The 12772-nt window shown below is 39.3% G+C and overlaps 1 protein-coding gene across 2 annotated transcripts in view; it reads right to left on the bottom strand.

The window, feature by feature from the left end:
• Positions 1-295: 295 nt before the first annotated feature.
• The window catches only part of LOC148679055 (5-hydroxytryptamine receptor 7-like), a 34082-nt gene continuing 21605 nt past the window's right edge, over positions 296-12772 (bottom strand). For both annotated transcript variants that reach the window (XM_088639397.1, XM_088639405.1), the window contains one exon: positions 296-3845. In XM_088639397.1, the coding sequence (XP_088495523.1) occupies positions 3065-3845 (781 nt within the window). In that variant the 3' untranslated portion in view covers positions 296-3064. The remainder of the gene's footprint in view (positions 3846-12772) is intronic.

The raw sequence follows: 12772 nt of genomic DNA, 5'->3' as shown, positions 1-12772 counted from the left end.
AATGTATTCTAACAAAATGAAACATCACGTTGAACTGTTTTGGGTTTTAAAATAGATTAATTCCTAAACAACTTATTTTCATAGTAAAATAATGATTATAACTGTATCACTTTGCCCTGCTGTCTTCATAGGTAATTGCAAATATTTTACATATGTACTGTAACACAATCCTTTCAGATTGATCTAGTCCTGGCACTTCATCCTGAAAGCATTTTAAACATTTTGTGTTCTCTCAAAGTATGTTTTCATCAATAAAATATATTCTGATAGACATTAAACAGTTTGTGCACTTTATTAAATAATTAAATAACACTTTTTAAAATTTAATGGATTTTGACCATAAATAATGGTTCTTAAAAATCAGACTTTGTGAAACAGAGTAAAAAATAAGGTTTACATTGTGTATTAGAGAAGAAAAATGCTTTGCAACTCAGATACATTAAAACACAATAACCACAATGTCTAAAACGTTATTTCCAATCATCCATTGTGCCCCTCCCATTAATGTACATTTGTACTTCTAACTAGCCATTTCCTGATAATAGAAAAGCTAATTATTCAATTACTCTGAAGAGAACAGAACATTAGTAACCAAGAGAAACTAGATTACATGCTGTGTAGAGAAAGGGAGATCTGTCCTGGGAGGTGAAATTGAAATGTTTTGTACAGTAATGTCCTACAGAAGCTGCAGAGCTCTCATCAGGGAGCATTCTCATGACAGTGTCTACTTAAGGATACAAACTACACAAGAAATTAATAATAACAAATAGAATGGGTGACATATTAATAATTTAATGATTTGTGTCACATTGTGTAGTAACCCCCTAAACATGTTAACTTTCTACGTGGAAGGTTGGGAGGGCTTGGACAATAGTAGTAGGCCTTGCAGATGCATCAGAATAACAGAGAGATCCTGTGATCTGTGCACAGTGGGCAGAGCAGCAGCATCCCACACTGAAATGGGGCTGGTAGCATGATCCTTCAGTAGGTGTTCTTACAGTAGTGGAGTTACTACAGCAGCAGTTAGAGAAAATAGAAATAGGAACATATTCCCTGGATGCATACCTTCTGTAAAGATGCTCCACCCTTATGAATGTTGCAATCATACTGAAGGTGCAGATCCACCCTGGAGTTGGTGCATCAATGTGTCAGAAAGAATCACAACAACATGGACCAGGGGACAAGTAGGTTGAGATGCCAAACAGTACACTGCAAGGTGCAGAAGGTTGCTCCATGGTGGAATATCCAGAAGATACAGACTATCACAGAGAAAGCCAAGGTCATCTCAGGTCAGAATGGAGCAGATAGCTGCACCAAACTGTACATATAGGGGGTGTAGGTGCCATAAGCAAACTATATTTACTTATTGAATTCATCTGAATTCGTAGTACAGAGAAACACCAGCTTTCACTTGATAAGGTCATACTCATATTATTCAAGGTTACATTGAACAAGGCACACAAGACTGAATGACATACTTTAGATAGTAATACTTTATTTGCAGGTTCTGAGATCTGCAGGTACAATTAAAAGCAGAGAGATAATGTCAGGCAGATAATGTTTTTTTTAATGTAATTCTAGAATAAATACAAGTGTTAATAAATAGGCTAAGCTGCCCTGCAGTCATAAATAGCAAAGATGTTAATGTGCGCAATTTCAAAGTTCAGTGCAACGTTTTGCTACCGGTTATGTTGGAAAGTGTACTAGCACTTTAAAGGGTGTAAACAGAAAAAAATTCAGCATCTTATCCATACTCCCCACAATGTGTGCATTGTGCCGTTCTGTCTGAGGTGCTCTGGAAAAAAAATGACTAATTTCTAGCATAGGTCCATTTTTATGATTATCATCCTGGTGTTTTTTGAAAAAGGTTAGCAATTCAACCAAAATGGCCCTTCCCCAAACTCATGAATTCCCTTCTGCACAGATCCAGATTAACAGGTTCAAAATATCTCGCAGGAGGCTCCTAGAGCAGCTGAGATGCCATGTCTGGTCTGAAATCAAGGTCCTGCTTATTTTAAAAAGCAGTTTGATGCAGCATGTTGTTATTCACAAATTTATTCATTTGTTTTTTGCTTGCTTATGTCCATTTCTGTTGCAACTTCGTTATGCTAAAAAATCTGCTAGTGAGAGTTTATTGAAAAGAGTCATTTGTGTTGACTAGTTCATAAATTCACAGACAGATACAAAGTAAACAGTAACCACTAATTCAGGCTCAGCTGCTGCTTATTGAATCTGTGACTGTGTTGCTGTTGCTGTGACTACTTGCTAGAAAACTTAAATTCATAAGATGTGTTGATTTTGTTCTCTGGCTTGTTTCCTTGGTTTCTTGATGATTTAGTTTAAGACCTTAAATTTAATTAACTAAATTTATTTAGTTTGCAGAACTTTCGAAACCATATGCATTTGTAGGTTGTGTGAGTAAAATGTACATTAAATATATTATTTTTCAAAGTAAAAAACAGAACAATGACAGATTTGTTGTTATAAGTCCAACTGGGCCAGCTAAGCCTTCAAATGAAATTAAAAGATTTCTCATCTCTTTCAGGTCAGACAAGACATTTAAGGATTTAATACTGTTTGAATTGAGAACTACCTACAGTATGCCGGTGCCTCTTTTGACCTGCTGGGAATCTACCATTTAAGGTCCAGGACCTTCTGCTTTCATACACATAGCATTTCCACTTCCTTTCAAATGTTAGAAACATGACTACCCAGCTGCCATGCGATACAGTAAGCCATGCCACAACATGTGTGATGTACATTACATGTATCCAGTTATTGATTTTTTCCTTTAACAAATGGCTACAAATCAGTGGATTCTCCAGTGGACATTTCAATCTACCTCTCTCCGTGGTCAGGGATCAAACTCCAAGACAACACTTCTTCCTCTTCCACCCACTGAAACATGGGGCCCATCGGCCACTGGGTCCTTGATATACTGGCTCTGGAGCTTGAGGCTGAGATGATGATGATTTGAAGCTTCCCTGCAAAAATGCTCTTTAAGCCAGCCAAGGCAGTGCCCAGCTGCGGGGCGCGGGGCCTGGTCCCTGGCTCTAGCCCACGGCTACAGGATGGCATCTGGCCTCTCCTTCACCTTCAGCGCCTCGTGCATGCTGGCAGCAGACAGCCGGCGGTTGATGTTGCGGTACCGGCAGCGCAGGAGGTTCCAGAAGGTAGTCCTCAGGTCCCGGTTGAAGAAGGCATAGATGAGCGGGTTGATGAGGGAGTTGGCATAGCCCAGCCACAGCAGGGTGCGCTCCAGTCGCAGGGGAATGCAGCTGCAGGTGATGCCACAGATGAAGGGCCGGGCAGTGGAGAGGAGGAAGAAGGGCAGCCAGCAGAAGGTGAAGGCCCCCACGATGATGCCCAAGGTGCGGGCGGCCTTCTGCTCCCGCTTGAAGATGGATATGTTGTGCCCGTCGTGGCGCAACAGCTTTGAGAGTGTGGCGCACTCCTCCAGCACGCGATCTCTGCGGGACAGCCGGCGATGGGGCCGCACCCGGGGCTCCTGCTCGGTACTGTACACCCCCTGGTGGGCATACTGCCGCGGGACACACATGAACTTGTGCTTCTCGGCGCTGACCTTGGCAGCCTTGTAGATGCGGTAGTACATGATGAGCATGACGGTCATGGGGATGTAGAAGGCCACAGCGGTGGAGTAGACCGTGTACCCGAAGTCCTGGCTGATGAGGCACACACGCTCCTCTGTCACATTAGTGGCCCAGCCAAAGAGGGGAGGCAGCGTGATGGAGGCTGACAGGAGCCACACGATGAATACCATCTTGGCCATCAGCTTGCCGTTCTGCCTCACTGGGTAGGTCAGGGGTCGCGTGATCCCCAGGTACCTGCAGGAACCCGTTAGAAGGTCAGCGGTTGGCCTAGGTAGAAGTACTTCTACCCAAATAAGAGATTCACAAAGTTTCATCACTCACCTTTCAATTCCTGTTATTGCCATGAAACGAACACAAGAAAAACATTGTAAACAGTGCTTTAGTCAAAAATAGTACTGAGATATAGTGTGGCTTTTAACTGCTTAAAATAAAGATGAAATGCTACGAAATGTATCACCTTGTGCTCTTGTGGCTTAATCTTGTCTGTCTGACATTTAGGCCTGTAAACACAACTTTAGCTAAAGTCAAAGAGCAGTGTGTGCTGTTGAATAAGTGTTCCTGAGCAGACAGGCTTATTTGACAGCCTGATTTATTTAAATGGGCCACAAGTTCAGGTGTCAAAGAACACCAACAGTTTTTAAAATTATTGTAAAAAAAACTACAGACTCTGCAGATCAATTACGTATTTTTTTAAACCAAGCAGGTTTTGTGTCTGGTGTAAACAGGTCCATGTCATCTGTTACCTGTGCAGCTAGTTTCCATTCCATCGAGCCCTGAATGACCTTCAATAGCCCTGCACTAGCTATACAGAGAATAAAACTGTGAAAGCAAGGGTCCTCCCCTTGTCCTTGGCCAGTGTCATGGTCACATTGCTGGGTGACGTCATCACTCAGGTTGACTCCATAAACCCTATGTAGAACTGGGATTATTGCAGTACAAACAGTCATACAACATGGAGAATTCAGTTAGGACATCAAGTCTGATAAGGTGAATTCCAGCTTTGACTGGAAGATCCTATTCCTCTGGCAAACACAGCCCATTAATTTCCTATCCAGTCTACCAGTTTACCACTATTACGCTGGGCAAACGTCCCGAGATCGAATTCTTCCGCGACGGGGGTACCTTTAAAGCGGAGACGACGGCACCGAAAATTTTTGGCGCGCCCTCTCTTTAAAGCCCTGGCCAAATACGAAGACAGTACGTACAGTTATAATTCAAACGGAATTAAAAACTACACATCCCAGTTACCATGGTGGTGCTTGTGATCATTGCGTTTAACCAACGAAACAGGGCGAAAAACCAGTCACATGACTTTGGGGCAGAGTTTCGAAAGCTTAACCTATCAGCAACAAAGCGAAATTTACACGATAGGCTACCTCAAACTGTCAGTTACACGACTGTGTATGTCGCTTAAGCCACTCCTATTTGGCATTTTAGTTATGGAGGCGAGAAGACGCCCCCCCCCCCCCTCTCTGGGTGTCTGATTTGCCGCCATGTTTAACCGTCCGTGTCCGAATCGCAGTAGCTACGCGTATGAAATAAAGTTCATCCCAGCTACAAAACATATATATTTTTGTGGTAAGAGGGCGCAAAACATCAGTATTTACTGCTATTAATTACTGTACGATTTATAGTTGAAATCTGAGCCTAGATATAAAGTTAGATATAAAGTTAAAATCTCGACAAAGCAATGTAGGAAATACAGAGAAAAGAAATCCTTTCTGACATCTAAAATCAGTTTCGATCAAGGTCTCTAAAACGAACAAGAAAAAGAGGATTTTCGGAGGGCAGTTACGCTGTGTTTATATAGGATAAGTGATCTATGAGCAATCTAATTTCTTGTTCGTTTAAAACAGTGAAATGTCAGCTGCAAAAGATCGCACCAGAAACAGCACTCTCTCTGCCTGTCATAGACGTTCAGGAAAGGCTGAATGAAGTCATGTTAAGAACAATAATTCGGTGATCAATAATAACAGTTGTAGGACAAGAAACAAAAGATAATGAAAACTTCTTTAGGCTAAAACTTTAGGCTAAAACTCAAGTTCATTCTACAAATTAAGGCAAATGAAAATTCAGGATGTTAAAGTGCTAGAGGTGTAAAAAATACAAAAATGCACATGAGTAAAAAGTTTTAGAAATGGAGCAGGTGTTGCTTTGAAATAAGCAAACAGAAAAAAAGCCATGACTAAAGTGCAGAAGAGGGATGCAGGAACACTTGCTTAGATATACAAAAAAAATCACAAAAAGGTGTATGTTACAAAAGAACATGCAAACATGTTCATCATGTACATCAATTTCCCTTCACGATCAATAAAGTCTTATCTATAAACATGAAACAGAGTGAGGAATCAGAAAATTAGCATGCATAAAAAACAGCAATTCTGTCGATAAGCCCTAAATGAATTAATAGCAACCATGGTTTCATGGAGGGCTTCTCAGATAGTTGGGCATTCAGGTAGATTGGCAGGTGAAAGGATTTGTAAACATATTTTGTTAAAGCAAGTCAGTTTTTTCCGCAACACATAAAAGACATTTTTCCAAGAAAGTTTAGCCTTTGTCACTAATGAAACCACTAAATAAAGACATAAATATAGAAATCTTAAGATTTTGTTATTCAATGTTGGTAGCAGGATGAACTGTGCTAAGTGTATATTTTGTCGCAGCTTTGCTGCAAGATGTTAACAGTGAAAAAAGGTATTTAGAAATGAGTTATTTCAAGAAGAAAATGTTCAGAATAATTGCAAATCTAGCAGGATAGAGAAAGCACAGAAAACAGGCAGTTAGATTGATCAGATTAGTATGAAAAGTTATTTAGCAAAGGGAATGAGAAGAGTGACAAACTAGTATGCTTTAGATCTTTTTATCTGGACCAGGGAAAACTGATCATGTTTCTCTATAACAATAATAAAAAACTTTATTTTATATATCACCTTTAAAAGTGGCATCTCAAAGCATTACAGTAGATATAAAAACAGATAAAAGGACCACAGATTACAAAGTAAATACATATAAGAAAGACAAGCAGTTAGAGGTGCTACCAAAATTAGAAAATGAAGCAGATACAGACACTAAGTCTTCTGAAAAGAAAGGTTCTGAGGTTAGATTTAAATGCACTCAGGGTACGTGACTGATATCACTGGGAATACAAATTGAGAGCTCTGGGGTGCAGCTAGAGAAGACCCTGTCACCCACAGAATGTAGATGTTCTTGAGGACAGCTAGAAGACCAGAGTCAGACGGACAAAGGTGGGGAGTAGACAGATAATAAGCCATATACTGTAGGTACTGAATGAGGATGAGGATTTTGAAGTTGACTCGAAACCTGATAGGTAACCAATGCAAGGACTTGAAAACAGGTGTAATGCATCCCTGATAGGATTCTCGCTGTCATATTCTGAACATATTGAAGATTGCTCAGTGTGGATTTAATTTCCCCAGTGAACAGGATGTGCATTTATTAATTCTAGAAAAAAAAAGCCTTTCTTGATTTCTCTAGTTCTTAGTTTCTCTAGTTCCCTTTAAAATAAACTATTATTCCACAATGCAGAGTATTATATGGACAGTATTTACACATGATATTGTGATTTAAAGAAATGAACACAAGCAGCTTTTCGAGATTTAAGTGTTGGCTGAGTTATTGCAGGATAAAAAACTAGAGATGTTGGTAAGAAGATAATATTGGGATAGCTGAGGAATACACTGATAACAAGAACACTTCCTAATGGGGTTAGGCATACTTTTGATGAAGATGATGAAGTTAACTGAGTGTATGTTTACATAGATACTGAAATGAGGATTGTATTTTAGATTTTGTGTAGTTGCTAGCATTGAACTGTGTGTTGGATGCACATGAATTGAAGGAATGGGCAAACATCACTGATGCGGATCCACAGAGCCAGCATATTAAGATGTTTATAATTAGAGGCAATTTGTTTAAATAACTAGGTATGGATACTGATGTGCAAGAGAGGTGGAAAGGCTGTTTACTTAAGCCAGCACTATAAAATATTTTATTCTCAGTGAGATGCTGCCATTTCATAGTGGGTTTCTAACACTGTGTATAGTTCAATCCACACAGTGCCTTTACTTCCATCCATTTCTAATCTCTTTATCCAGTACAGAGGATTAGGAGCCTATCCCAGTAAGCAACGGACACAAGGCAGAATACACCCTGGACATAGCGCCAGTCCATCACAGGACAGACAGACACAAACACACACACCAGGGCCAGTTTTCCCATAAACCAATTAACTTACCAGTATGTTTTGGAGTGCGAGAGGGAGTCATATCACACATATGGAGAAAAACCATGTAACCCAGAGAGAACATGCAAACCCCACACACACAGGATGGCAGGAATTGAATCTAGGACCCTAGTGCTCCAAGATAGCAATGCTAACCACTTTGCCACCATTATAAATGGATGGATATCTTAGTTATCTTTCTAGTTCACAGGTTTGCATGCTTAATTTAATTTTGAAAGGCGCCGAGACATCAGGTACTACTGTTGTATTTATGAAAAAGAAACAAAACAAAAAGCATACTAACAACTGTGCCATCCTACTCTTTAGTTAATACAATTTATTATTTATAAACAGTTAACATTGTTAGCAAAATATTTTGAATTATATTTAGTCAGATTTAATGTATATTTGAACAATGAAAATATATTTTTACAAGATGCGGGGGAAAGTGCAACAACTTATTACAGTGCTAAATTTAATATTGATTGCTTATAGTTTATGCTAACACCTAACTTTCTTAATTAGGTGTAATTAAAACAGTGAACTAAGTGTAACATACCATTCAGAAATACAATCGAGAATAGTTTTGTGGTGTTTGTATGGAAGAAACGTTTCTAAAATGTATAACGTAACAAATTTAAAGACGATTAAATTCTGTAATCTTTCCACTTGTAATGTCATTAGACAGAACAAGAAGTTTCTGCTTTGTCTAAGGATGGTATCAAAAAGTAGTCTAGGTGGTGAGAAAGCTGTGCTTAATGATAATTAAGTGACTTAAAAGTAAAAAGAGATGCTTCATATTGCTTGATTAATTTTAAAAACTAAGTTATAAATGCAGACGCGATCGCTGCCATAAGCGCTCCAGGCAGTAGAACGTTCGTTCTGTACTGCTGAGCTCCGCGCCTCCTCCCTCTCTCGGTGCCGCGCCCCTCTCTGACGGAGCGCAGTGGGCGGTACGCTATTTTCAGAGCCTCTGATTGGGAAAAAAAGACCTGCTGATGAGTTTCACACAACAGGAAGAGAAAAGAATGGGATTTTTTCTCTTCGAAACGTGTGTTGTCTTTATGAAATTCGTGTATTTTAAACGTTTAATTAAGAAGTAAAAACCTTACAGCGTACACAGAGATTCTGAGCTGATCACGAGGAAGAAAAATCACCCATTTTTCGCGCATAAAAAGTGGTTTTTAACTCTCGTAACCCATTTTTATAGGTTTTAAAGTCGTGCAATGTCTAAGTTAAGCAGGAACACATCATTATATCTCATTTTTTATTTCTTTTTAAAAAAAATTAAAAATCGTTTGCCCAGCCTACCACTATACACACCCACAAAGATCAGGTTTACATGGCACTGTGAGGCCACGTTTAATTTTCAAAGATTGAACATTGTGCGATGGTGACATTAGAAATTATTAGTACCGTTTCAAAATTCAGTCGTAATATAACTGATGACTTTTTTTTTACTGATGAACAAATTTTTATTAATTTTATTAATTTTTAAACAAACAGTAAAGAATGCCTGTGCATGTCTGTGTTTGTATCTGTCTGCCCTTCAATGAACTGTCCCTTCAAAGGTGTATCCTGGCCTGCATCCATTGCTTGCTAGGATAGTCTCCGGCTCCCACATGACCCTGTAATGGATAAAGTGGTGAGTAAATTGATGGATGGGTGGATGGATAGATGACCAGATGAAGATAGATACAGTAGATAGATGTATAAAGTTTGTGCTCCTTCTACCGACGTGGAAGACTTTGCACTTTTCAAAGTTGCAGTAATTCAGCACAAACCCTCATCTAAGGAAAACGGATGTGTGATTCAGCTTGGTACTTTTATTGTCTTCACTTTGCTTGTTGAGGAAACAGAAACCTAACCACAAGTCTAATGGAACCCCTCTTCTCTAGAAAAGAGCTAGGGAGCTGCTGTAAGGTGTAACACTGTGGAAGTGGGCATTGCTGCGACTAGAACCTGTATAGAGTCAACGTCCCTAACTGACTGGTGTGAGGTTAGCAGGAACCAAAAATAACACAAAGAGGGTGAAAAAAACTAACAAAAAGCAAAAAGAAATGTGTACTGCTGTGCATCGCGACATCCAGGCTGGGCTTACCCTACCTAACGGGCTCCAGCCTGGGAAAAAGAAGAACCACTCGTACAGCGGGGACCAGATAGACTGACCCTGTTAAGCAGGGTCCGCTCTGGTGAGCAGGGTGTGCAAGGCCAAAACAGAACAAAATCTCAATGTGTGATAAAGGTGTGCCACGGTGAAAATACGTGACGGAACCAGCAAGAAAAAGAAAATGAAAAGAAAAATATCAACGGCCTTAAGTGGGTACAATCCCTTTCGGGAGTGCTGGTGAATATAACCCTCCCCTTCCGGTGGTCTCCACTGTGTCGTTATAGGACCTGCCCAGCTGGGGCTCATCAGCTCGAAGCCCAAACAGCTGGACTACAAAGGCGAGGCTCCGCCCTTCTACCAGGGCTCCACCTCCACACCAGACATGCCCTCACATAATGCCACGAAAGGTGATGATAGGGTCGGGGGGACAAGAGGTCCTTTCTAAAGGAATATGTAACATAATTACTTTCATCAGCACTGTATCTCTAATCACCTACCAGGTTCTTATATAACAAACTTGCTTATTTCTGCAAATGGAGGACAATCTATGGATATCTTAGTTATAAACTCAGCATGAGGCTTTATACATAAAAGTGTTAACTTTAGATCTGTAAGAATCTGCCAAACAATATTTAAACTTGATTTCCAGCATTGTATCTGGTCACTGCTCTCATACAACTTCCTCAGTGCTGCTTCTTCTACGTTTGAAACTGAAACTGCATATGCTTTTTTAAAAATGGTTTAATTGATTATGCATGCATACATTTTCCTCTAAAAGAGGTTCTGTCACAGAGGTGAAGCCAGGGTGTGTGCGTATTAGACAAACAATTAATCAGAAATTGTGTCAAACTAAACCAATTACCAGGAGGAAATAAATCTATTCCTTTATGTCAGACCATTTCGCAGTGTAATCAAAAATGACAGAAAAAAAGATCAGCATAATACGAGGAGACTCTTTCAATGGGCTGAAAAGTTTTACAGTGACTAAGAATTTATATCTGATGCTATGCATTTCATACAGTTTAATTTTCCTTTTGTGGACAAGCAAGGATTCATTCCTCTTCAAACTGCATGAGATATTACATTCCAGCCAAAGAGGTTATTGTGTGTTGATTGGTTCACATCAATACAGCCCTTTCTTTGCACTGTGTTAGCAATCATAACACACAAGAATTCTGTTTACCCATACAGTAATGTTCAAAGAATGTTGTTCTGCTTTTGGATAAGATAAAACAGTTGACAGCACCACAAAACAAAACACACTTAAGAAATACCCAGCAAGCCTTATAATAAATATTCAAGCTGGTATTTGAATTTGCTTTCTTTTATAGAGAGGATTGGGTTTTTTTTAGATAAGTGTTAAAATTAACAAACAAGAAAACCTGATGGTGACATCACTTGGAATGCAAAGTGTGAAATTGATCCAAACTTCTACCCAGGCTAAGAGTGCAACCATCATAGAAGGTAGGGCTAAGGGGTGCCAAAGGGGGAACTGGGGTTCTTTCTGCGGCTGCTGATTGAAAGGGAGTGGGAGGGACAGAGGACTCCACATGCACAGCAGACACCTTTCTATCTTTTAGGTTCTCTTCCAGTAGAGCAACTCGGTGCTGTATAATGCAGTTTGTCAGGTACGATAATACTAAGAGAATTTTCACTTTCTTATTAAGAGAATCTTAGTTGTTTTGTTTTCCTGGAGAGCATAGAACAGTATTAAATAACTCAAAAGTTTAGTGCAATTTTTTTTACTTTTCAGATTGCAAGATGGCCATTCTTATTATGTAAATTTCATATCTACATTCTTACTAGTAGTTTATATTGAAAAGAAATATGACATACACAATTCTAGGAATAAGTGCTCTTTTTAACGAGGATAGGATATTTCAAATGTATAATATAGCATGTCTAAATCTTATCATAAGCACAGAGGTTAGAACTTTGCACCTTGCAAGAAACATGGCACTGTAGTAACAGTTTGAATGACAATTGCTACATTTTAAAACGTTTCCTTTGCTCAGTCTGTCCATTAGTGAATAAATTAGTTTTAAATACCTGCTCCAAGGGTGTAATATCACTTTCTATAACTGGACTAGTGCCAAATATGTTCTGTTGCTTCTACACACCTGTCTATTCAAGCACCTCTATCCGTACAAGGTTTTTTGCAGGCAAGGAGGCTTCTTGTGGGTTGGGGAGAAGAAAGTGAATTATTTTCAAATGGAAAATGTTACTAAGGATTCAGAGCTATTTTGGAATAAAAATCGTATTTTGTGAAGTAATACATGTTGTGTTTGATATATTTAATTTTGCTGGTTTAGTATGTTAAACATTTGTTTATTTAAAATACTGAATATATTGGTGCTACTGATATGATATTGTAATGAAACTAATGGTTTTGGTGAGTTCACAGTGCATTAATGGCAAACCTGGCGAGTAACAGTGTTACTGTATATGAGAGAGAAAAAAACATCATAACAATTGGTGTTTTGAGCATACGAAGGTATGAAAAAACATTCTCACCACTAGCCCATGAGGGGAGTCCCCTTATCTAGACCTCTTAGGAAGTGGTGATGAAAAACGATGTGAGGGGTACCTTCTAAACAGAGACAGTATCCAAACACATACCACTTGAGACAAAGCCTTTGTTTGACAAAAAACACACCTTGTGCCACACTGAACTCATAAAACCATGCCAATCTTAGTAGGCCTGTGCCTCCAATTCCCATTTGCTTGCCATACTGTTGCAGTGGGAAGGCTAATGGGTGACCATTACAGTTCCAGGAATAGAAGGTGCTGTTTTAATAACTGACAAAC

This window comes from Lepisosteus platostomus, chromosome 1, assembly GCF_059453375.1.
Source record: "Lepisosteus platostomus isolate fLepPlt1 chromosome 1, fLepPlt1.hap1, whole genome shotgun sequence".
Taxonomy (NCBI): domain Eukaryota; kingdom Metazoa; phylum Chordata; class Actinopteri; order Semionotiformes; family Lepisosteidae; genus Lepisosteus; species Lepisosteus platostomus.
Note: the sequence above shows the minus strand (reverse complement) of the source record. Positions and strands in the feature narration are given on the sequence as shown.